Below are 27,141 nucleotides of genomic sequence, written 5' to 3'. Positions count from 1 at the left end.
GTTAATAGGGGCACTTACCAGATGATGTGGACCTTCTATCACTAGAGAAGTCAAACGAGCTCAGTAGTAACCCTCTATGGGGTGGTATGAATGGAGGGGTCCTCCTGCAGTTCCAGGTTTCCACTAATGGTGGGGGGGTCTTCCTATATTTCCAAACTCCCGCTAATCTCCAGGACAACCGTGACAACAGCCGTGAAGATTCGTATAAAGGAGAAGAAACTCCAATAGTGTGATATCGTATTAACTACTTTATTCAAATAGTATAAAAATGCACTTACATTCCGCAAGTAAAATAACAGCCTTGATTTAAAACTGGTCGTTTGCCAGCAAACAAGTAAAACATCCGCACTTCCAGGATCAGGGAGGATGCGATGACGTCAGCACGTAGCTCCGCCCGACATGTTTAGTGACATGACGTCTTCCGTGGTTAGTTGCTGCTGTCATTCACTATTAAAGACTTTATTGTGCTTTCTGATTTGACTGTGTTTGACATACAGTATACAGCACTGTGTTCTGGCAGTGGGAAGGGAACTTCCAGTCCTGCTTTCAGAACAAATGGCACTACATAGCCATTCATGGACTACATAGAACTGTATTCTATGAATAAATATAAGGCTTCCTCTGACTGGCTAAGGCAGAGAACTTGACGTCAGCCGCCCGCCTCTCCACATCAGCCAATCAGCGGAAGCCAACACTATGCTTCCCAATGAGTGGCTAAGCAGTGCTCAGCCCAACTCAATTTTGTTCCAGGAGTGGGACAGAAAGTCCCCATACCGCTGCCAGAATACAGCGCTGTTTAATGTATGTAGCCGATAATACATATGGTTCATACCCAGCAAGGACATCCATTAGTGAAATAAATAGTTTGTTTGGACCAGTTTGGCTCAAACTAATTATTTAATTGTACAGTAAAGGTGGGGATAGGCTTTAAATACTTAATCTTCCCTAATGATTATCTTCTTATGTTAAATTCACAAACTTACAATCAATTTATAAAGCCTTGTCAATCTTGATTTATATACTACACTTTTTTTTTCTTTGCTAAAATAAAGATGTAAATGAATTCACCAAGACTGGATTTTATTTAATGATCAATAATATTTTGAATTTGCCACCAAATATTGCACAATTTCTAATTAAAGAGACACAGTCACTATTGGATGAACTAGATGGTCTTTTTTTTTCAGCCAGACTATGTAACCTTGGCATTCAGGGAAAAGTGAGCTGCTCTCACATATGGATGGAAACACTGGGTAATGTCACCGGATGCAAAGGAGGTAGAAGCTGTGGGGTAGCGCTGGTATTAGTGGGCTGGGAAGCCCCTTTACAAAGACACTGTCACTTTCCCTGACTGTCATTTTAAACATTCTGATAGTAGGCTTCATGAAGCGTAGCACTGGTTGAATGTTAAGCCAAACTCTGGGAAAATGTTAAATTATCACTTGCAGTGCTGCAAGCGTTAATTGCTTGTTTTGTCTAGGGGAGAGGAGAAATACTTTACATTTCTGATCCTCCACTCCCTGACAGGCAGCGATTGCCCACGATATGGCGGTGGACCTTGCACTGGTCTTGATGACATCAGGACTCTAGACCAAGTGGAGTGTGAGGGAGTAGGCACTGTGGAAACCGATCCAGCAGTGGAAGATCGAGTAAGTACATCTCCTTTTATTGTTCCACAAGACAAAAATGAGCAATTAACTCTTGCAGTGCTGGTGCAGCCCCGCTGCAATGGATACATTTTTTTTTTTAGTTGTCCAGAGTTGTGCTTTAAAGAGTTTGTTACCCTAACATTTCATATCCCCGATATGTGCCCACTGTACCGTGTACTTGTATGAAGAAGTCTCCTGTTCTCTTTGTATTCCTCAGTTTGTGTGAAAAATCCCTGGTCAGTCCCTCTGCTTTCCTATTATAAAAAAACTGACTACACTAGGATTGAGAACACAGCATGGTCAGTTCTGTAGCTGTGCTGGGAACTCAGTGTGCTCGCCTCCAATGATCAGACTTGTCCTGACACCCCCCCCCCCGCACAGCCATTCACTGGGAAGCTCAGTGTGCTGCTGCTTCCACTTCCACCAGCTCTTATGCACAGAGGGAATGCAATTATAAAAAAGGGATAAAAAAAAGTATTTATTAATATATATTTTTTATTCTATACAAAAAGGGCCAGTTTACACAGGAACAGACAGCTGCAGGAGCGCTTTACCTCCACGGCACCGTCCATTCCCAACTGCAGTAGGGGGCAGTGTGGTGCTTGATTCACAACTCGCTCCCCCCCCCCCCCCCTTTTTTTTGTACAAACTCTTTGAAGTGTACACCTCATTCAATTTGCAGCACAATGCGCTGCTGTACAGTGCCATGCAATGTTGTACAGTGTGCTGTGATAAAAATGCAGTGTGTCTGCATTTTAGTGCATTTTAGCGCAGCTCTGTACTGTGTTGCAATCTGGATGGGACACACAGAACACAATTGTTTTCTGTGTGTCTTTGCTGTGAATTCAGCCTAAATTGCTGGAAGCCTCTTCAAAGTGACAGTCAGTATTCCCACTAGGTTTAACATCCCCATACTGGAAGTGCCGTTTGATTTACAGGCATGAACTGTCAAAAGCCAGCAAAAAAAACATTGGAAATACTTTGCAGAAACTTTCTGTACTCATTGGTTTTTCAAACACTGAAGCCCCTATGTACAAGGCCTAAGCAAAACGTACAATTTAAAAAAAAAAAAAAAAAAGAAATCCAAGAAACATTTTTTGTTTTGTTTTTTATTCCAGAAAAGAAGTGTTATATACAAAAACGAAATATCGCACAGAAGTTAGGGGAAGTCACTGTAAGGGTACTTGAAACTGTACAGACTGGAGTAGCGCATATCTTGAAATAGCAGTTTCTCTTCTAAGAAATCCACAGTTCTGACCGTTAACAGGACAGTGTCGTATTTTAGCATACTGTACACATTTATACCTGGAGAAGGAAAGAAGAGGTCATATTAATTCCTGGAGACAAAGGTTGGCGAGACATTTAAAGCCTAGTTAAAGCCACATAAATCTTAAAGCACTGGCTTTTTTTCTATACCTGCAAGGCAATGACATAATGTGCTAGTATGCATCACATACTAGCACATTATATGAAAATTACCTTAGAACGAAGCCCTCCAGTGGCGCTCTTATTTCTTTACCCATTCTTCCTTCCAGGTTCATGGACTCAGACTGTGTGAGTGGCCAGAACTGCGATGACATCACTCCCACACGTGCGCGCGGGAGCCGTCGTTGACGGCACAGAACTCTGAAGGAATTACACGGGTATGCCGTTCCTTCAGAGCGCGTGTGTTGGTGAGGTCACTGGCTGCATCTACAGTAAATATCTCCTAAACGGTGGACATTTAGGAGATATTTACAGTACCTATGGGTAAGCCTTATCATTAGGTAAAAATATACATGGGAGTAAGCCTTTCTCGAAAGAGAGACGGATCCCATCATTTCTTCCCATCAAAGGCAAGCTACTTGGTTATAATGCTGATTCTCTGGCTTCAATAGTTTCTAAGTATCTCAGACAGATTATTTATGCAGATCTAAAAACCCAAGGTCAAGTCATATCTTATAGTATTGAAGCCAGAGGGTCAGGTTGTCCCCGGAGTGGAGCCGAAATGGTTCATTATACATCAATACAAACTCCTTACACTTACCAATAGCTGGGATAAGGGTGATCTTCTTCAAATCTGCAGTTGCACTGAGAATGTTTTCAGACATATCTTCATTGCTGTTAAACAGAATATTCAGAGTGAAAACAATGAATAGAAATTAAAGAAAATATAGAAGTACAGTTATATGTGCTGCACTCCCTGTTTATCTCTGTAATATAGTGATTATGCTGCTCTTTATATGAGCTCAAGTCTAGTGATAAAACTCAATAGTGACACTCTACTACTCTGAGGGAGGTGATCAGGGATTATTGCTTATACCAGCAATGATCATCAATAGTTAACTGTCATGAATGAATTTCCATTCATGACAGCTTGCTTACTGTTGACATGCTGTGATTGGCTACAGCTAATTATATGATACAGGGTGTTGTGATTGGCCCAGGTACCATGTGATAGCTGTGGACCAATCACAGCTAGAGATGCACCGAAATTTTAGCCACCCGAAACATTTCAGCCAAAAATGGTGTTATCGGAATTTGGCTGATTTGAGAAAAAGGTGACGATAATGGCAGCGAAAACGCATGTGATTTTATGATGAATTTGAGCTGATTTTACCGTGATTTGTGTTTTTCATAGGTCATGAGATTTAAAAACCGCATCAAAAACGTAACACGGGTGTGTTAATAATGCGTTCTTGCTGCTTTTTCAATGCATTTGAACTGGGAGGTGCATTTATTTTTTTTTTAACTGACCAAAAATTGCAGATAGCATGATTTTTAACACCACAATGGAAGTCCAATGGACCAGTGTGAAGGCATACATAGAATTTAAAGGGATACACTTTTCTTGAGCTAAAGATGCCAATAATGGCCAACGATAAATTTATATTCATTTAAACTGATATTAATTAAAAAGTTGAATATAATACAAGTTATTTATAATTGTATGTAATTACTGTAATTTTTGGTTTTCGGCCAAGTGCATCCTTCATTTTCGGTTTCGGCACCAAAATGTTTATTTGGTGCACCTCTAATTACAGCATCACAATAGTTGAAAAACAGTAATGAATGGAAGCCATTCATGGCTGTTTTGTTTACATTTTAATCCTGTGATCGCTATGACCAATCATAGTGATAACCATACCCTGGCCACTCACCAAGCGCCACGTACAGTGGACACAGCGGTCATAGGAGCGCACCACTGTGCCTCGCCTAGCCTGGCTGTGCCGTCTGTCACCAGTAAATGTACGGTGGGCAGGCGGCAAGCGGTTAAAGTGTTTTTACCACTTGTTCAAAATATGTAAACCCTCTGTTATTTAAAAAAAAAAAAAAAAACCACGTCATACTTACCTCCACTGTGCAGTTCCTTTTGCACAGAGTGGCCCGGTCTTCCTCTTCTGGGGTCCCTCAGCAGCGCAGGTGGCTCCTCCCCACATGGAGTGTCCATGTTGAAGAAGACTCTCCTAAGGTGGACACCAGTGCGGGCGCACTCCCGAGTCCTGCGTCTGTGTCCATTCACACAGAATGCAGGACTTGGCCCGCCCCCGCATCATTGGATTTGATTGACAGCAGTGAGAGCCAATGGCTGCACTGCTATCAATCTATCCAATCAGGACACAAGACACCAGCTAGAGCTGGTGTGCTTGTTCCCGGACGGAGGATGACAACGTTCAGGTAAGTAAAAACGTGGGGGCTGCAGCACTACAGAAGGTTTTTCACCTTAATGCATTAACCACTTCTGGACCACCACACGCCGATGTACGTCCAAACTTTGCCGGTGGATATCGTTATGGCAGCAGCTAGCTGCCATAACCCCGGTATCCCCGTTTTCGTGCAGCGGTCGGCTTTCTGATAAAAGTGGTCCCTGCGGCGGATTTGCCGCAAGATCACTTTTATCAGTGGCGGGAGAGGGCCCCCCCTCCCGCCGTGATCCGGTGCCCTCCGCCGCTTACCGAAGCCGTCGGTAGCGGTGGTGGCGATAGCGTCCATCTCCCTTCTGTGCCTGGAGACGAGTGAGGCTAAGATGGCGCCCACTTGACTTGTCTCCATGACACTGCTGGGCGGAAGCGACGTCAAAACGTCACTTCTGCCCACGTCTCTTAAAGGCATATTTTTTTCAATGTCATTTTTTTATATTACTTTTTTTTTTCTTTTTTTATTGCATTTTAGTGTAAATATGAGATCTGAGGTCTTTTTGACCCCAGATCTCATACTTAAGAGGTCCTGTCATGCTTTTTTCTATTACAAGGGATGTTTACATTCCTTGTAATATGACTAAAAGAGACACTTTTTTTTTTTTTTTTTAAACAGTGTAAAAATAAAATAATGTAAAATAAATTAAAAAAATGTTTTTTAAACCCCCCCCCCCCCCCGACGAGCTCGCGCACAGAAGCGAACGCATACGTGAGTAGCGCCCGCATATGAAAACGATGGTCAAACCACACATGTGAGGTATTGCCGCGACCGGTAGAGCGAGAGCAATAATTCTAGCCCTAGACCTCCTCTGTAATGCAAAAACATGCAACCTTTAGAATTTTTTAAACGTCACCTATGGAGATTTTTCAGGGTAAAAGTTTGACGCCATTCCACGAGCAGGCGCAATTTTAAAGCGTGACATGTTGGGTATCAATTTACTTGGCGTAACATTATATTTCACAGTATAAAAAAAAAATTGGGCTAACTTTACTGTGGTCTTATTTTTTTTATTCAAAAAAGTGATTTTTTTCCAAAAAAGTGCACTTATAAGACCGCTGCGCAAATACGGTGCAAAAAAAAAAGTATTGCAACAACTGCCATTTTATTCTCTAGGGTGTTAGAAAAACAAAAACATATATAATGTTTTGGGGGTTCTAAGTAATTTTCTAGAAAAAAAACCTGCTTTAAACATGTAAACACCTAAAATCCAAAACAAGGCTGGTCCTTAAGTGGTTAAGGTGAAAAAAACTGAGGGTTTACAACCCCTTTAACTGCGCATTGTCTGTGTACAGGTTCATTTTGAAAATGGATATCCAGAAGATACACATCAGTTCCCTCTAGTGGTCACATATGCATACTACAACATTTTCAGCAAAATATTGGTCAGATACTTACAGATCAACAATAAGTACTGATTCTCCCCAATGTCGCTGGTTGAAGAGATCAACGAGGTACTGAGGGTCTGGGCTGGAAATGTCAGTGGAATCAATAATGTGGAGGTTATACTGTACAGAGAGACAGGAACATGTAAAAATGAATATGCTGCTAAAAAAAACAACCACAATTCTATAGACCTCGTGTCAGACATAGTTTAGATTAGATCTGCAGCTGAAGCATAACATTGACATATTTGCTCATAATGCAGACATTATGTTAGATTAATGTGGGCCTACATATACAGTTCAAATGTTATACGCAGTTAACCCTACACATTGCATAATGGATGGAGTTATGCTTTATCCCTTAAAGCTGAACTCTGAGAATTACAGAAAAATCCCCCTTACAGTGGGTCTTCCACCACACTACAAGGATTACATGTTTGTTAACTCTAGGGATGGAGGAATAAGGAGCAATACTCACTATCCCTCACTCCGACAGGCTCCAACATTCTCCTCTTCTATCGGACACTCTAGGTGGTGTTGGGACTAACCCTTGCTGACCTCATGTACAATGCAGAGCTATTGTTCATGTATTGTTTTTAATGACATCCGAGTGCGACCGCCAGCCAGAGCGCCTTACAAAAATGGTCAGTTCGGCAGGAACTTGCCCACTTTGGGCCCGTGTGTACATCTCCCCTAAAGGACAGAGCATTTGTCTGTCTGTCAGGAAGGAGCACGATTCTGCGAACGCACTGCGACACACATTAACATGAACTAAGTTTGGGGTGCCTCGAGACTGAAAATACTTTTCAAGGGCAACCTGCTGTTGTTGCAGAAGAAGAATGTAAATACTTACCTCTCCCATTGCTAAACACCACTTTGATCAAGAGGAACCTTCCTTAAGCCCGGGTTCACACCTATGCGAATTAGAGGTGCGTTTCCGCACCTCTAATTCGCATAGCAGGAGAATGTGACTGGCTCCCTATGGAGCCAGTTCACATATCTCCGGGGCGGCTGCGGTGCGCACTGCACAAAAACGCTGTGCGTCTTTGGCTGCGTTTCAGGGCCGAATTCAGGCATAGAATCGGCCCTGAAACGGTGAACAGGGACGCACAGCGCTCCTGTGCGATCCGCAGCCCATTGTGGTGTGAACCCGGGCTTAAAGTCTCTACGGAAATCAACACTTCCAGGAATATCAATCTCCTGGTTCCCCCATTTTGCTCGCTTGTTCCTCCTGATGACCTCCACGTCACTGCAGGATACAGAAGTGGCAAAGAGGCTGGCGGGAGGAAATATTGAGCATTACATGGCACACAGGTGATTAGGACTTCTGAAAGTGTCCGAAACACCTCAGGCCCTGCATCATGTTAAATTATTTTTAACTATCTATAAAATTCTACAAACAGAATTCTACGGTGCATCCGGAAAGTATTCACAGCACTTCACTTTTTCCACATTTTGTCATGTTAATGTCTTGTTCTAAAATTCTACAAACAATACCTCATAATGATGTAAACTCTATTAATTCGCAAGTACCAGAAAATTAATATAAGCGGCGCTAGTAGTGGTGATAAGTGGCCCTGTGTTTGACCAGTAAATTGAGTGATATCAGAAGCACAAATGATATATATCAAGCAAAACAATAATTAATATATATATATAATCACCCTGTATCACAAAAATATATACAAAAGTAGATAATAGAAATTAGTGAGTAAAGTCCATCAATAGAAGAGACACCGTGACTGATGTGCAGATTTCTAAAAGATGTCCACCAAAATCAAACGTGCCAGTGATTCCTCTCCCTTCAGATTCAAAACTCACCGGATAAATATGCCTCACACTCTCGTGTTTTGGCAAATAAGCGTGACAAACCTCACAATCAGGTTTAAACGAAAGATCCAAATTCCATCCGTGTGTATACCATTTCACTCCTCTGCTGCCACTTCCAACAACGTCATCTCTACCTCGTATCACAAAGAGCTTCCTTCCTGTACCTGGTAATCCTGGTACAGGATTAATAGAGTTTACATCATTTATATATTTAAAGTGGCAGCTTTGGAAGTTCCACACTTCTGTACACATTTTGATATAATTATTTTGTTTTATACACATTGTTTGAGGCACTTTCCTAAGCGCAGTGGTGGGTACTCAAGGTGGGCGCTATAGATTACTTGATTACCATCAGTCACAATACCTCATAATGACAATGTGAAAGAAGTGTTTGAAATCTTTGCAAATTTATTGAAAATAAAAAAGGAAAAAAAACCCCATGTACATAAGTATTCACAGCCTTTGCTCCATACTTTGTTGAAACACCTTGGGCACCAATTACAGCCTCAACTCTTTTTGAGTATGATGCTACAAGCTTGGCACACCTATTTTTGGGCAGTTTCTCCCATTCTTCTTTGCAGGACCTCTCAAGCTCCATCAGGTTGGATGGGGAGTGTCGGTGGACAGTCATTCAGCCATTTTCAGATCTCTCCAGAGATGTTCAATTGGGTTCAAGTCTGGGCTCTGGCTGGGCCACTCAATGACATTCACAGAGTTGTCCCATAGCCACTCCTTTGTTATGTTGGCTGTGTGCTTATGATAGTTGTCCTGCTGGAAGATGAACCTTCGTCCCAGTCTGGGGTTCAGAGCACTCTGGAGCAGATTTTCATCAAGGATGTCTCTATACATTGCTGCATTCATCTTTCCCTCGATCCTGACTAGTCTCCTAGTTCCAGCCACTGAAAAACATCCCCACAGCATGATGCTGCCACCACCATGCTTCACTGTAAGGATGGTATTGGCCAGGTGAGGAGCGGTGCCTGCTTTCCAGACATGGCACTTGCCATACAGGCCAAAGTGTTCAATCTTTGTTTCATCAGACCAGAGAATTTTGTTTCTCATGGTCTGAGAGTCCTTCAGGTGCCTTTTAGCAAACGCCAGGTGGGCTGTCAAGTGCCTTTTACAGAGGATTGGCTTCCATCTGGCCACTCTACTATACACGTAGCGCTAAAACGAAAATATAACCAAAAAACACGTGTATAGGTGAATACAGTTCAATAACTTGTGGGTAATAACCCACCCATGAATATGGACAACATAGGTGATAAAGTCTCACAGTTCAATAAACTGTAAAATCCAGTGCAAGTGAAAAAATATTCCGGTGTGTAATTCATCTGCATGGAAATCTTGAAGTAGAAAGAGGTTAAACACTCTTACCAGAACAGGTGGATTCGGATGCCTGTGACACCGAATCAAATAGGCTTAGAGATCCAGATGGATAGCTATCCTCGGAAAAGGTGGGGGTCCCGGATCTCAAAGGACATCTCCCCTTGGCTGAAACAGCTGCAGTGGTATCCACCAACCGGAGGGAACCGTACATCAAGTGGGAGGCATCCAGATCTCGTATCCAATCAGAAGAGTGTGGAGAAAAAAAGAATGGAGCGCTTCACATTCGGGACGATAATTGGTCCATCCAGTTGCTAAACATTCTCTTGTTCTATGTTTGCTAATTATTTGATACCCGTCATTGCAAGTGCATTCAACAACTGCTCCAAACACAAGTGATTCTTCTTTCGTCAGCTCAAATGTACCAAATTCGATATCTCCAGGATGTCCACATGATTTCTAGATCTCTTCCCTCCAGTATCAGTGGCTCTCCATAGAGAGCCGGTCACAATCTCCTGTCATGCGAATTGTAACATGTTCCCAGAGGGGAACTCTTCCTTTAATGCATGCTTGTGGAGCAGGAAAGAGAAGAGTGGGGGATAAGCAGAAGTTTGTAGACCGGCAGGCAGAGAAGACAACACTGCTTGGAAATTACGTGCAGCAGAAGCAGCATTGTCAGACATCAGCAAGCTAGCAGCTCTATGGTTTTCTGGCACCATCACCAGGTATTTGTATGTTGCGCAAACAAATTCAAAGGCCTCAAAAATAAACCCACCACTATAAAATCTTTGAGGCGTTATCTACTCCACCCATCTAGCCTCCATCCTTCTTTACTCTAAAAGGAACGTTCTAACATATTTAACGGAATAAAAAAAGAGGAAGTGTGCCTGCATTGCAAAAACGTACGCCATGTGTTTTTCTTTTATTTTTTGCCCCGAAATACACTTTACAGTGTACACATAGGCATCAGTGTTAGAAATGAAGAACTTTCCAAAGTGAAAATTAGATTACAGGAAATAAAACACCACCTTGGCAGGGTTGTCCATTTTAAAACCATATAAAAAAAATCACATAGCTTATGTGGACAGTCCAGGGGACACCGTACTATACCTGAGCAAGTTTTACAGTCAAAGCCATCTTCAATCCCAGGACTCGAAGCTTCATGGGCAACATGTAATAATAGCTTGTGGGGCCACGGGGACCATGGGCTACACCACCTGTACACAATACAGATAATGGGACACAATTTAACAGGGGGGAAATGACAAAGGTGGTAATCAAACAAGATTTGTGCTAAAAAAAAAAAAAAAAAAAAAAAAAAAAAAAAAAAAAAGAAAAGAAATGCAGATTCCTATATAGTTGCCAGAGTCTTAGTGGAGTCCTTCATATCTGGTGGGAGAATACACGTGGAACCCTCGGATGAAACTCAAAATGTATTGAACATGCTGGTCAGGTAATAGCCACATAACCAGCATCTTCTAAAGAGGACTGGCGGAGCTGTGTCTCAAAGAAAAACCATAGTTCGTAGGGTTGCCCAAAACCGATACTAGTATCGCTGCTGATACCGAGCATTTGCACAAGTACTTGTACTTGTTCAAACAAATGCTCCGATGCCTAATCCGATACCTGGGCAGCCTCAGAGATGATCGGTGCAGTGGTGGGGGAGTTACAATCACTGATATCCATGTTTAATAAAGCAGCTGACAGCCCCTTCTCCTCTCCCTCCCGCAGCTTTCTGTTGCTTTATTAAAAGCCAAACTGGGAGATCGGTGACCAACTCCACCACCGCCGCACCGATTACCCCCCAACTGTCCCGTGTCTCCCTCCTTGTTCCCCTCCATGTCCCCCTCCAGGTAACCCTCCGTGTCCTCCCTGTCCCAGATCTATCAGGATGGAGGAGCGGAGGAAGGAGCCGGTAAATATGTAATTTACCGGCTCCTTCCTTTTCTGAATGAGCAGAGCAAGTGTGTTTACGATGCTTCAGTTTATGATTGAACAGGAGCCTCTGTCTCCTGTTCATTCATCTTTAGTACAGCTGAGGCTGTAGCGAAAGGAACTAGGGAATCTCTGTCCTTTTCCTTTCTCAAAGGGGAGATATCAGAGGTCTGTTTAGACCTCTGATATCTCACCAAAGCTCCCCCCCCCCCTCAAACAGGGCTGATAATAATAATAATAATAATAATAATAATAATAATAATAATAATAATAATAATAATAAAGAATTGTAATAAATATTCAAAGTTAAATTGTAAAAAAAAATAAAAATAACATTGACACCGTTCCCCCCCCCTCCAAAAAAAAAAAAAGAAGTATTGTAAAAAAATAATAAATTGTAAAAAAAATAAATTGTAAAAAAATAAAAATAAAAAAACTACTGACACAGTCCATGCGTCATCAGTGCTGCATATTAGTGCCACTTTCACATGACATTAAAAAAAAAAAAAATATTGGTAATCGGTATCAATGAGTATTTGAAAAAAAAAAGTATCAGTACTTGTACTCAGTCTTAAAAAGTGGTATCGGTGCAACCCTAATGGTTAGTCATAACTGTAACTGTATTTCCAAGAATCTTCCAGAACCACAATTTGAGAGGAATGACCCTGCCTTCAACAGGAAACACAGAAGGCAAGTAAAAGCCCCTCCTGTCCCCTTGTCCTCAGTTGTATAAAGGAAAGAATCTTTACAAATACACAAGGGGAAATTTAATTAACAAAAAGTAACCATAGAACTGTCCCCACAACCTTTGGGTGTCCTAGAAGATTCTTGGTAACAGATATCTGTAATACTAACAGTAGTTTTACCAAATCCTCTTTCAGGACAGCTACTTTAAAGGATATACAAGTAATCATACCTTTAGGGGGGGACACAGTCCGCTAAACCTTACTTCTAAAAAGGACAAGTTCTGGCTGCACAGCAGCTCCACACATAGCTTGGGAACCAAAACGTAGCACTAGAGCAGTGAACCTTGGCACCCCAGATGTTTTGGAACTACATTTCCCATGATGCTCATGCTCTCTGCAGTGTAGTTGATTATCATGGGAAATGTAATTCCAAAACATCTGGGGTGCCAAGGTTCACCATCACTGCACTAGAGATTTCCTTTTATGAAGCACCTGCTACCATGATGTAGTTATTAACCTCGTAGAATGAGCTCTAATTCTAGCAAGTGGTTCTGTCCTCCACTGACATATGCTAAAATAATAGTCATCTCTAATCCATCTGTCAATGGAGGCCCTGAGCCCTTTTGTTGGGACCACTTTACAAGACCAGAAGGTGGCTAAGCCTTCTAAAGTCCTTTGTAACCTTTAGATATATCAAAAAACATATTTTGACATCAAGAAAGCTAAAAAAAAAAAAAAAAAAGTTTCTCTTTTTATTCATCGGGGAACTGCAGAAAGTGGAAAGAATAATTTTCTGAAACCTAAGGAAGCAGAGAATACTTTGGGAAGGTACATAGGGTGCCTAAAGCCGCGTACACACGGGCGCACTTTTCAGCATCAAAGGCCTGACGGTCTTTCTGACGGACTTTCAACAGAGTTACAACGGACTTTCGGATGAACGGACTTGCCCACACACGAACGGACTAAAGTCTGTTGGTTTGAACGTGATGACGTAGGAAGGGACTAGAATAAGGAAGTTCATAGCTAGTAGCCAATAGCTGCCCTTGCGTTCTTTTTTGTCCGTCGGACTAGCATACAGACTAATGGATTTTTTGACCAGAGTCGAGTTGGTTGGAAAGATTTGAAACATGTTCCAAATCTAAAGTCCGTCTGATTTTCAATAGAAAAAGTCAGCTGAAGGTCCGCTGAAGCCCACACACGGTCGGATTTTCTGATGGATTTGTTCCGTCCGACCAGTCCGGTTGAAAAGTCCGGTCGTATGTACACGGCATAAGGATAACCTATCCTGTAAAACCGTTAAGTGAGGTTCTTTGTATGTCTCCAATCTTCCTAGCTGAAGTGGCAACTAGCAGGTAAACAATCTAAACGTACCTTTCCTTCAATGGTCCTCACTGAAGCTCAGCTTACATACAGCAGAAGACAGCGAGCAGGCAGACAGACCTGGCATTAGGGTCACTAAAGCACCTCGCAATGCCTGTGAGATGCAGGTAGGGGTGTGCAGATTTGCCTCATACCCAGAAGTTTACATTTTTTTACAAGGCAGAAGTAGTGGACTGGAGAAGATGGTGCTTGTAAGCTAGGAGAAAGCACCCTAGGGAAGTTGGTGCAAAGCTTCAGGGTTTCTTTGCAGTCTATACAAAGTTGCTGTCTCACTACATTGCTTTAAAACATAGTTGCTCTACAATGACTTAATAAGGCGCATTGTATTCTGCAGTGTATGGTGTGTAAGGTGCAGTGAGAGTCACTTTTAACATGTATCTGAACACAAGTGTCTTATACCATGAAGGGGTATAAGACTACCGTGAATATGGCTGTTTTTTATTGTAATGCCGCATGCTCAGCTCTCCCGTAACATAGCAGTCTCTCACAACAAGGCAGCAGAAAAAGCTGTACTAAGGCACTGTTCAGGTATTCAGACAGCCGCAGACCCTCCACATCTGAGCAGAATAGCCAGCAGTGCAGATTCTTCCATCCACGTGGTTGAATGTGAGAAATCTAACAGTGTACAGCTGACCTTAATAAGCACTTAGCACCATAGATACAATTTGAATAAAGTTCTCTGTGATAATGTGGAAAACATTTTTCAGATTAAAGTGGTTCTAAAGGCAGAAGGTTTTTTTTTTTTATTTTAATGCATTCTATGCATTAAGATAAAAAAACCTTCTGTGTGTGGCAGCCTCCCCAGCACCCCCTAATTACTTACCTGAGCCCCATCTCGATCCAGCAATGTTGCACGAGAGTCTCGACTGTCCCTCCTCATTGCCTGAGACAGCACTGGGACGTCATTGGCTCCCGCTGCTGTCAATCAAAATCAGTGAGCCAATGAGGAGAGAGAGGGGGCAGAGGCGCGGCTCTGTGTCGGAATGGACACAGAGAAGCAGCTCGGGTGCCCCCATAGCAAGCTGCTTGCTGTGGGGGCAGGAGGGAGGAGCAAGGAGCACTGAGGAGGGGCCCGAGAAAAGGAGGACCTGGGCTCCCCTGTGCAAAACCACTACACAGAGCAGGTAAGTAGAATGTTTGTTATTTATAAATGAAGAAAAAAAAAAAGACTTTAGTATCAGTAAGTTAAAAGTGAGAATTTCCCCACAAACCTACAATGTTATTCTAATTAAGAGTCAGACAGCCTAGAGTTCCTGTAATTATTTGGTATGGATAAAGAGCTACATTACTTTAGTAAAATCACATTTGACACAAAACACAGACCTCCTCTCCACAGGGGTGACCGGATGCTTCCCTGCCGAGCTCGTCCACTTCCCTTCTGCGCCCAGGGCTTCTTCCCTCCTCCTCTGACCTCCGCTCTCGTCTTTGTCTTGGCATAACTCTGAAAGAAGAAAATACTTCATATAACAACTACAGAGCTTGTTAAGGGAGGGGAAAAGTGTAATCCAAGCAGCTGTCAGTGAGGGGGAAATTAAATTGAGAAGACTGCAGGGAGGAAACCACACCAAGTTGTGGTTAAATGTATGAAAAATGGAAAGGTTCAGCAATGGTTGGGGGAAGCCAAGAAATCCTTTAAAACTATTAAAAGGTGTAAAACTATTTGGCAGTTAAAACTCAATTTCAGCCCAACTTTTTGTTTCAGTTTTGGACAGAGAAGGGAAGATTTAGAACTTCTGTTAGATTTTAAATATCCTGACCCCTATATATTATTTCTCTTCTCACTTTGATCTTTCTGACATACATTACATAGATAGGAGGTGAGGGGGGAAAAATAAATAAATCACACTTGCAGGAACACAGATAACAGTAAAACTCGAATCCTTCTTTATAAAAGAGCATTACTATGAATCATGGGACCCAATATAAAAGTGTTGATGTGGCCCGCCAGCTCACACTCACTCTCTAGCGGTTTTCAGTGTCAACTGTGACAATACGTGTATCTGTTCTTAATGCGGAGCTTTACCTGTAATATCTTGATAAAAATAATGTTCTTTAGCAAGAAACATATATTCCACATTAATAATGATGCTACAAAAATTAGTGTGTGCTGTAAGCAATTTCAGCATTGTTCCTGTTTCTTCTTGCTGGAGGCTGCCATTCTGCTGAAGCCCAGAGCCACTGAGCAGCAGTAAATCTTAAGGCTGTCAGTAGATTGGCGTCTACAAATTCGTCACAGTGCCTAAAAATACAAAATAAACTGAACATGTGCAGAGCAGGGTGAGACGGTGTATTACTGGGTTTTATACAGTACAGGCACTATGACTATTATACTATTGTACTATAACAAATCTGAGGTCAGCCCTCCTAAACTGGAAACTTTCACTTTCCTTAACAGCCTATTTAACCACTAGCCGACCAGCCGCCGTCATTCTACTGCGGCAGGTCGGCTCTCTTGCACAAAATTGCACAAATAAAGCCATAGGTGGCCTTGTTGGCACCACCCACTTCAACAAACGTAACCACTTCCCGCCTGAAGACGTCATTGGAATATCTGAATGATGCCTGCATCATTTTTTTGTTAGAAAATTACTCAGAACCCCCAAACACACATATATATATATATATATATATATATATATATATATATATATATATGTATGTATGTGTATATATATATATATATATATATATATATATATATATGTGTATATATATATATGTGTATATATATATATATATATATATATATATATATATATATATATTTATTTATTGTTTGGGGGTTCTGAGTAATTTTCTAGCAAAAAAAATGATGATTTTTATTTGTAGGAGAGAAGTGCCAGAATAGGCCCGGTATGGAAGTGGTTAAAAAAAAAAAAAAAAATTGGCCAGGTGGAAATTGTCAGCCGAACAGCGAATGCATCCAGTCAGAGGCAGTTCTGGTTTATGTCTTCATACAGCTGCTGGCAGCATGGATGGAAAAGCGTAAGCATACATGGAGAGCAATATGTTGAGTAATACATCTATCAAATAGACAGGAAGTGGGGAGATTTTCCCTCTTTAGCCGTTCGGTCAAATACATAAAAAGAAATGAGAAATTTCCTAATGTTGGAAAAAGACTGCAATAAAACACTGACAGAGGTTCTGAATTTTTTCCCCAATTTATGCTGGAGAAAGGTTTTAAAAAAAGAGGCAGGTCAAGCATGTTATAGTAAACTTACAGTGACAGGGAAAACAATATCCTAGAAAAGAGCTACATAGTGGTGTTCTCTAGATTCAACACCAAAAAAATTCAGAACAAACAATCGCTCATTGATGCCCTGTCTGTGTAGTGTTTCAGCTTCCATAGCAAATAAGGCCCCTTTCATACAGCTGTAGCGATCACACCCACCTGTCAGTTTTTCCGGAGGACCTGACTGGACCCTCCACTATCCTCTATGGAGCAGTGGATGTAAACAGACGGTGTCCATTTACACCTGCTGACATCCGATCCTCAACGGTCGGTCAGATGGCAGTTGGGTGCAAATGGACAGGCGGTCCCTTTACATCTGAATACCCACAGAGAGAGCAGGCTGTGTCCGTGTCCATTCTGCCTATGTGAAGTGGGCACAGACCAGCCCTGCGCTTGCTCAGTAGGGATCAGCAGACGGATTCCCCACTAATCAGGCAGACTCCTGGAAGTGCCCACCCTGTCTGGAAGGAGCCTAAGGCTCCATGCACACTGGGCTTAAAAAAAAATGCCAGTTCCCTTGGCAGAAAAAAAATGCTCATGTAGAGATACAGAGTTTAAACGTGTTTAGGAGAGTTTTGCGTTTTTTTATGCCAGAAAGCTCCAATCAGAAACGCAAACCAGAAGTTTTTTTTTTTGTTTTTTTTTCTGCGTCTAAACATTGAGCTTTAAATATACCCGAGAACAAACAAATATCCAGGCGCATCAACGATAGCCCAAATGGGTAAAGAAATTGCCAATCTGAGACAGCTGCTCTCCCCAACTTATAGACCAGGGACACTGATACAGTGATCAGCGCTGATAAAATGCACTGTCACTGTACTAATGACACTGGGCAGGAAGGAGTTAACATCTGGGGTAATCAAAAGGTTAACTGTGTACCTAGCAAGTGTTTATGTCTTAACTGGGAGGTCTCCTGAGGTTACCTTTGGGTTTTTCTTTGTATCCCGAACAGTTACTGTGGCAGTTGTGGCTGAAATCTTTCTTGATCTACCTGACCTTGGGTAGGTATCAAGAGATCCCCAAATTTTCCACTTCTTATTAAGTGATTGAACAGCACTGACTGGCATATTCAAGGCTTTGGATATCTTTTTATATCCTTTTCCATCTTTGTAAAGTTTCATTACCTTGTTACGCAGGTCTTTTGACTGTTCTTTTCTACCTCCTCGTGGCTCGGTGTCTAGCCTGCTTAGTGCCTCCATGTGAGAGCTAACAAACTGACTATTTATACACAGACAGTAACTGTGATCAAAAAAGCCACAAAATGTGGGAAATTAACCTTTGATTGCCATTTGGGTGATTTCTGTTATCATGATTTAAAAAGGATCCAAAAAACTATGTGATAATAAATGGCTTCATGTGATTGCTATCCTTAAATAAAAGACAGTTTTTTGGCATGATCAGTGGAAAATTCCTGCCAGGTATGCAACTTTTGAGCATGAGTGTGTGTGCGTGTGTGTGTATTACCAAAAGTTTGGTCAGGCACTGATGTTGGATGAAAAGGCCTGGCTTGCAGTCTCTGCTCTAATTCATCCCAAAGGTGTTCTATCGGGTTGAGGTGAGGACTCTGTGCAGGCCAGTCAAGTTCCTTCACCCCAAACTCGCTCATCCATGTCTTTATAAGCCTTGCTTTGTGCACTGGTGTGCAGTCATGTTGGAACAGGAAGGGGCCATCCCCAAACTGTTCCCACAAAGTTGGGAGCATGAAATTGTCCAAACCGTCTTGCTATGCTAACACCTTAAGAGTTCCTTCACTGGAACTAAGGCACCAAGCCCAACCCCTGAAAAACATCCCCACACCATAATCCCCCCTCTACCAAATGATTTGGACCAGTGCACAAAGCAAGGTCCATAAATACAAGGATGAGCGAGTTTGGGGTGTAGGAACTTGACTGGCCTGCACAGAGTCCTGACCTCAACCTGACAGAACATCTTTGGGAAGAATTAGAGAGGAGACTGCGAGCCAGGCCTTCTCGTCCACATCAGTGCCTGACCTCACAAATGCGCTTCTGGAAGAATTGTTAAACATTTCCATAGACACACTCCTAAACCTTGTGGGCAGCCTTCCCAGAAGAGTTGAAGCTGTTATAGCTGCAAAGGGTGGGCCAACTCAATATTGAACCCTACGGACTAAGACTGGGATGCCATTAAAGTTCATGTGTGTGTAAAGGCAGGCGTCCCAATACTTTTGGTTTTACAGAGTGAGTGTGAGCGTTTCTACGCAGCCAGCCTACACCGTAGCAGTAAAACTGCAGTGCACAGTCGGCAAGCGGTTAAAACAGATTTAGCCTAAAACCTTGAATTAAATAAATCAAACTGGAATGCTTACAATCCTTTTGTAGTTTTTCTGCCAGATTACGACTTGGTGAAGGATGTCAATTCTGAAGAAAACAAAGCAGATACAAGTGACACACTAAGACGGGATGCACTGATTTTTTAGAAGTGAACAATTTAACCGAAAATAGCGCAAACAGACAACTGACCTCGGAGGGATGTCAAACACATCGGGGTGGAGGTGCACCAGCCCTTGCGGTTCCTGATCTTGGTTAGTTATAGACTCCAACCAGACTGGTTTGGGTGACAGGTGGGAGGGCACTGGTATCTTGCACGTTCTCACGACGGGCTGAGACAAATCCACAGGAGGCCGGTGAACTGTGAGATTATGAAGGAAAGTTCGTTAAAGCATTTGTTACCCCAAAATTTCATATTCCTGATATACGCCTGCTGTACCATGTAATCGTACGAGAAAGTATTGTTCTCTTTGTATTGCTTCCTTTAGGTGACATCCCTGGTGTTCCTGCCAGTCCCTCTGCTTTCCTATTAAAAACTGACCACGCTAAGCAGGTGAGTACACCGTGGTCAGTTCTCTAGCTAAGCTGGGAACTCAGCCTGCTCTCTCCTCCAATGATCAAACTTGTCCTGACACGCCCCTGCCATTCGCTGGGAAGCTCAGTGTGCTGCTGCTTCTCCCCCCCCCCCCCAGCTCTTATGCAGCTGAGAACAGAGGGAATGTGATCACTTATAAAAAAGGGAAAAAGGGTTATTTATTTTTTTAATCTATGCACTAATGTTTTGCCTTTCATTTCTATTTCAAATTGAATGGGTTGTTTTACAAGGTGATCATTTACAATCACTTTAAACTGGAGGAATGCACTAATTTATTTCATACAAGTCCTTCCCCTACGTCTGAGCAAAATAGAGAACAAAACCCTATTTGGCACGCCTCTGCAATATATGTTAATTATTCTGTGTTTTGTCACTTTAAAAATATAATCGGCCAGAAATCCAGTGTACTCCCAATTTCCTGTTTGATAACAGCTGACAACACAACGCCCCTACTGTGCTAAAAAACTAAAGCAGTGTTGTCTGCCCATCCTGAGTTATTCATTGGTAGACTACAGAACATCTCCCCCTCACCAACCTAGAAGAAGTTGGCATTGCGGGCAGCAAGAATAAAGGATATTACTGTGCTAACACAGTGTGGAACAAGGAAAGGACAGCTGCTACATAGAAATGTGACAAGAATACAATAAAGATTGGTAAAAAATGTAGCGCTAAAGAGTGAAAAGCAATAAACAATAACAATGTACCAAATATTGCATATAAATAGTGAAAACATATGGTGGGAAGCAATGTAATAAATATGTATAAATACACGTATATAAGGGGTAGAAAACACAAGTGGGAAGTCCCAAAGTTGGAAAAAATCCTAAGGTAAACTGATGTATAGAGTCCACCACAAGAAAGTTGTTGCTCAGAAGTGTCGTACAACGGCCTTGGCAGGCATGTAGAACATCAGGGATAATGTGTCCTCCACCCAAGGTGAGGGGTATGCACTCTTACCGGAAGTAGTGGACTCGAATGTCAGCGACACAAGTCAATCATGCAAGGATAGCCCGATCAGCAATACCTCCAGAGATGATCCAAGGAATCCAGCGAACTCCAGGACTGGATCCAGGAAATCGTGCAGGTAAACGTAAGGCTGGAACTCAGATGTTAAGCAGCCAGGTTGCAAAGCCAAAAACTCTTCATTGGAGGACACATTATTCCTGATGTTCTACATGCCTGCCAAGGCTGTTGTACCCCACTTCTGAGCAACAACTTTCTTGTGGTGGACTCTATACATTAGTTTACCTTAGGATTTTTTTCCAACTTCGAGGAGTAAGATGAATAAGTATTCAAGCCGAAATCTGGTCAGCAAGTCACTGACTCATGCCCCTGGAAACATTTATTCCATTCTGTGGTCATGTGACAGCTTGGTTCTCCTCCTTCCCCTCGTAGTTCTCTCAGCGAGGGTGGGAGCAGCAGAACTCAACATCCTTATGTCAGTGAAGCACACACCCGGGTATGGACTACATATCCCAGAAGATCTAGAAACTCATGTTGCGGGAGGTTGCGGCAGGTCACTGGATGTGGGCATTACCTGCCACTAGTAAGGCCCACTGGCAGCATCAGGTAAGTAATTACATCTTCCATTTAGTATGAAGAACTACAGGGGGGTGTATACAAAACAGCGGCCTGGACAGGAAATTGATGAAAGTGGAAACAAAGCCAGAGCCGTGCAAAAGTTTTCCAGGGATGTCAACAGGTCCTACATAGAGATCTTGTGCAGACAAAATAAACGATTTGGGGGGGGGTCAGGACATCCCAGGGAAGTGAACACCAAAAAAAAATGCTGGAGTTCTACTTTAAAGTGGTTTTAAAGGCACAAGGTTTTTTTTATGTTTGGTTTATTCTATGCATTAAGCTATAAAACCTTCTGGGTTTAGCTCCCCAGCTCACCCTCCCCCCCCCCTCCATCCAGCGATGTGCTTGAGAGGAGCAGCTCTCCTAGGTCTCTCTCCCCATTGGCTCCTTCTGCTTTCAATGACAGTCAGTGAGTCATTAAGGTAGAGAGCGAGGGGAGGGGCAGAGCCACGCTCTGTGTGTAAATGGACACACAGAGCGTGGCTAGTGAGAGAGCCTGCTTGAGTGCCCCCCTAGCAAGAGACACTCAGCAGGGGGAGGAGCCAGAACCGCCAGCAGGGAACCCAAAAATAGGAGGATCAGGGCTGCTCTGTGCAAAACCATTACACAGAGCAGGCAAGTATAACTTGTTTGTTATTGTTTTTTTTTATTCTTTCTTTTAGAATCACTTTTAAGTGGTTCAAAAGGCAGAAGCAGTTTAATCTCAATACATTCCATGCATTAAGATAGTAAAAAAAAAAAAAAAACTTCTGTATGCAGCAACCCCCCCCCCAAATACTTTCCTGAGCCCCATCTCCATCCAGCGATGTTGCAGAAGAGACTCGGCTATCCGGGGAAACACTCCCTCCTGATTGACTGAGACACAGCAGCGGTTGCCATTGGCTCCCACTGCTGTCAAAGTCAGTGAGCCAATGAGGAGACAGAGGGGGCGGGGCTGAGCCACGGCTCTGTGTCTGAATGGACACAGCTCGGCTGCCCCCAGAGCAAGCTGCTTGCTCTGGGAGCACTTGGCAGGAGGGGAGGGGCTAGGAGTGTTAGCGGGGGGGCCCAAGAAGAGGAAGATCGGGGCGGCTCTGTGCAAAACAACTGCACAGGACAGAGAAGTATAACATGTTTGTTAGTTTTACAAAAAAAAAAAAAATACAAGACTTTAGTATCACTTTTATTACCTCCCTTTAAGGCAAGACAGCACTTTACCTGGTAAACTAGCTTTCTGAGATACTTGTGAAAATGCTATTTGCCTGGTTGTTACACAGACTCGTCATTCTCCCCCCAATCAACCTTCAGTCCTTCTGAAGTTTCTGACATAGGATCAGTATGCAGACCAGGATAGCTGGAGAAGAGTCAAAAGCTGTTGTCTGTGTAATTAAGAAATGTATCAGCATGACAGCCGGGCAACTAGCATATTGAGAAGAAGAGGCCAGCAATGGCAGACTCCACGTTTCCCACATGACAGGCTTCCTTTAAAAGTAAAACATTGCCATATCTGTCTCACTTACTTTTGGTGGGTCCATCTTTTAGTCCCGGAGGCAGGATGAGGTTGGGTGGAAGTAGAGGCTCAGTTGAAAAGGAAGACAGCAGCTGTGAGAAAAGCAAAGACTGTGAACATGGGACAAAAACCTTCATTATCCTGATATGAAGAAGAGCTCTTCCATATTTGGCAATACAGATTTACATCTCCAGATATGTCAGAGTTTTTCTTCAAAATTTTATAACATTGGAGGTGTTACACGAGCTTCCTGGTCATGTGATCACTGGGATTGGGAGCCCACTCCATCGACCCCTCATCATAAACCATGACAGCTTCCTGGCTCACTCAGGTAGGTTCAGACTTGGATCCAAACATGTCTGAGCTCATCCCTAGTTGTCACCAGAATAGGAATAGAGGGGACATCTTTTAATGAGGAACATTAGTTTGAGGTGACAACCAGGGATTCTCTCACTCTTTAGGGATTTCTTCTCACTTCCTGTTGTAGCTATGGAACAGGAAGTGAAGGGAAATCTCTCCAACTTCAGACAGATAGCAAAGAAAAATTGACAGGAGTCAAAGCTTAACGCTATATAAATCCTGAATAATAATAAACATCCCTTAGGGCCAGTTCACACCACATGCAGTCCAGTACAGTTTCTGCTTCAAAAATGCATGGAAAGTAGGCTATATGGTTTTCAATGGCATCATTCACACCAGTGCTTGCAGTTCTAGTGCGTTCCAGAAAAAAAAAAAAAAAAAAAAAGGAACATGCTTCCCACACTGGGCTGTACTGGAACGTCATCAAAAACGAACTGGAGTACACGTTCTAATTTAACCACTTACAGCGGAGTTCCGCTTGAAAAAATAAAACAAAAGTCAGCAGCTACAAATACTGCAGCTGCTGACTTTTAATAATCGGACATTTACCTGTCCCAGAGTCCAGCGATGCGGGGGAACGAAGCCTGCTCGTCTCCCCCTCCTCTCGGCGCTGGCATTGTCACTGTGGGTGCCCGGCTGTGGCCTCACAGCCAGGCACCCATTGCACATGCGCGAGCCGCGCCATGACTGGCCGGGCAATCATCTGGGACCTGTGATGTGTCCCAGATGATTACCGAGAGGGAGGGGGGGGGGGGTGATCTCCCTTCCGGTGCCGCAGTGAGCCAGGAGGAAGTGGGAGCTGGATCCCTCTAAAAAGAGGGTACCGGCTCCCCCCCAAAAAAATGACATGCCAAATGTAGCATGTCAGGGGGTCACCTTCACTTAAAGCGGAAGTTCCATTTTTGGGTGGAACGCCCCTTTAAGGAATGCCCCATGTACAAGTACTGTGGCAGGGCGGCCCTTAAGTGCAAAATCATGAACCTGTATGTGATTGCTGTCTTTGGCTATGGGGGTGCACGAGCGCAGCCAGAGCCCCGCTCCCGCTGTGATTGGACACAGCGGGAGCCAATCAGCAGGTCCGGCGGACCCGGTGGCCACTGGAAACCCGGCGATCCTTTGGAGAGAGGCAGAGCGATGGTCTACCTACGTAAACAAGGCAGATCGACGTTCCGTTAGTAAGACAGAGATCTTGTGTTTCTGCTAAGCAGGAACACAAATCTCTGTCTTTCTTCAGTTAAGCCATCCCTCAGTGTTAGAAAGCACTCCCAGGGAACACATTTAACCCTTTGATCACCCCTGATGTTAACCCCTTACCTGCCAGCGTCATTTATACAGTGACAGTGCATTTTTTAGCACCGATCACTCTATTGGTGTCACTGGTCCCTAAAGTGTCACTTAGTGTCTGATTTGTCCACCGCAATGTCACAGTCCTGCTAAAAATCGCAGATCGCCGCCATTACTAGTAAAAATAATAAAAAAGGTCCATAAATCTATCCCCTAGTTCAGGGATACGCAATTAGCGGACTGCCAGCTGTTGGAGAACTACAAGTCCCATGAGGCATAGCAAGACTCTGACAGCCACAAACATGACACCCAAAGGCAGAGGCATGATGGGACTTGTAGTTTTGCAACAGCTGGAGGTCCGCTAATTGCATATCCCTAGCCTAGTTTGTCGAAATGATAATTTTTGCGTAAACCAATCAATATACGCTTATTTGGATTTTTTTATTAACCAAAAATTATGTAGCAAAATACATGTTGGCCTAAACTGATGAAGAAATTCGATTTTTTACATTTTTTTATTGGATATGTTTTATAGCAGAAAGTAAAAAATATTGCAACTGCAGAGGTGATCAAATACCACCAAAAGAAATGTCTATTTGTGTGAAAAAAAAAAAAGGACGTACATTTTATTTGGGTACAGCGTCGCACAACTGCGCAATTGTCAGTTAAAGTAATACAGGTGACGTATCGCAAAAAATGGCCTAGTCACGGAAGGGGGGGGTAAAACCTTGCGGTGCTGAAGTGGTTACATTTGTGAGCATGCACTACACATTACTTACCTGTCAAACAGAGCCCCCCCAGTGCTGTGACTGCTCCAGCCGGTCCCGGGTAAGGATGGGCTCAGGCGTGTTCACAACTCTGCGCGCCCGCCAGGAAGCGGACACTCCGCCGCGCTAATCACGGGCGGCTGCACAGATCGGGAAACGTCTCAGTGCCTGTGATTAGCGTTGCGCAGTGTCCGCTTCCTGGCGGGCGCACGGAGTTGCGAACGCGCCTGAGCCCATCCTTAGTCCTGAGTAAGGATGAGCTCCGGCGTGTTCGCACAGCCCACGTGCAGAGCCCGCCAAGAAGTCAGCACTGCGGAGCGCTAATCACAGGCAGTGAGACATTTCCCGATGCGCGGCTCCAGAGATCAGGAAATGTGTCACTGCCTGTGATTAGCGCAGCGCCGACTTCCTGGCGAGCTCTGCGTGTGGGCTGTGCGAACACGCCGGAGCTCATCCTTAGTCCATCTCCTTCCTTCCACGTTCGCTCTCTCTGGCTGCCTAAATGTCCCGGATCGCTATGACATCACTGCTGAGCGTGCACACCGGAGTCACGTTATCGCAGTACAGAGCGGGTGCCATAAATGTGGTCAGCTGACAGGCAGCATTTATGAGAGACCAAAAGGGTCTCTCCTGTCATAAAAACCCGACCTGTCAGCAAGTCTGAATTGAATATCACTTTACCGGAGGGGGTGTGCGCCTCAACCATGTTTATATGGACCCCAATCACAAGTCTATAGGAGCCCTGATGGTAAGAAATCACCTTTACACTCTCACAGAATGACTGTCCAGAGTGCAGCTTTATCAGAGAAGAGGACAGCACATAGGAGAAGCTCCATACATTGTATTCATCCCTGGACATCACCCTGCATACCATATACACAATAATATAACATGCAGATCACTGTACATCCCCCCCATTCACTCACCCTGACCCCGGACCCCCTGCTACAGCTGAGCAGGACCCCCCTCAGCATCATCCCGAGCTCTGCTCCCTCTCCTCACATCAAAGCAGGAAGGTCAATGCACACTCAGCATGGGCCGCCACACTTCCGGCGCACGTACGACGTCCTGAAGCCAAAGCCCCGCCAGACTCCTCTGCCCACACTGCGACTTCCGCGCATGCGCCGTGTAAACCCGTCCGCTCCGCTCTGTACAGTGTACACTACACAGCGCAGGGTGGTGGATGAGGGAAGGTAAGGGAACGTGGCGGTACACGAAGGAAGGTGGAAGGTGCAGCTTGAAGCACCACTATCCATTCCTGGAATGAACTCAGACGGAGCCAGTCAACTAAAATCAACCTAAATATTCTTCTTCTGAAATTATTTTTGCACACGTTATACAAAAGTTTCTAGCTGACCGACCACGGCGAAAAACAACAGACGCCTACCCGCACTTCTACTTCTTCAATGTTTTCATTTTTTAAATATGTTCAAATCCGCGGTGTTTGCTAGAAAATTACCTTGAACTATGAGCGCAAAAAGTTTTGTTTAAAGTGTTACTAAACCCACAACAGTAAAATCAGTCTGTATATGCAGTATAGCATGCTTGGTATACTCACTGTGGAACCTAAGGGGTTAATCCTCTGTGATGTGTAAAAAGACTGTTTGATCCTGTCTTGTCTGATCCTCCCCTTCTTTTACTGTCCCCTGATAATTTCCTGATAACACAGGGTCTATGGA

The 27,141-nt window shown here is 43.4% G+C and overlaps 1 protein-coding gene across 1 annotated transcript; it reads right to left on the bottom strand.

The window, feature by feature from the left end:
* Nucleotides 1–2,754: 2,754 nt before the first annotated feature.
* Nucleotides 2,755–26,556, bottom strand: MRPL4 (mitochondrial ribosomal protein L4). Its single transcript, XM_073622550.1, has 9 exons — nucleotides 26,389–26,556; nucleotides 23,062–23,143; nucleotides 19,579–19,747; nucleotides 19,425–19,476; nucleotides 15,190–15,307; nucleotides 10,976–11,082; nucleotides 6,723–6,832; nucleotides 3,676–3,749; nucleotides 2,755–2,954 (listed from the first exon to the last, which is right to left on the bottom strand). The coding sequence occupies exons 1-9, from the start codon at nucleotides 26,437–26,439 to the stop codon at nucleotides 2,809–2,811; spliced, it is 909 nt and encodes a 302-aa protein (XP_073478651.1). The 5' UTR covers nucleotides 26,440–26,556; the 3' UTR covers nucleotides 2,755–2,808.
* Between the last annotated feature and the right edge of the window lie 585 nt (nucleotides 26,557–27,141).

Source organism: Aquarana catesbeiana, linkage group LG03 (assembly GCF_042186555.1).
Source record: "Aquarana catesbeiana isolate 2022-GZ linkage group LG03, ASM4218655v1, whole genome shotgun sequence".
Classification (NCBI taxonomy): domain Eukaryota; kingdom Metazoa; phylum Chordata; class Amphibia; order Anura; family Ranidae; genus Aquarana; species Aquarana catesbeiana.
This window is presented reverse-complemented; position numbering and strand designations above follow the sequence as displayed.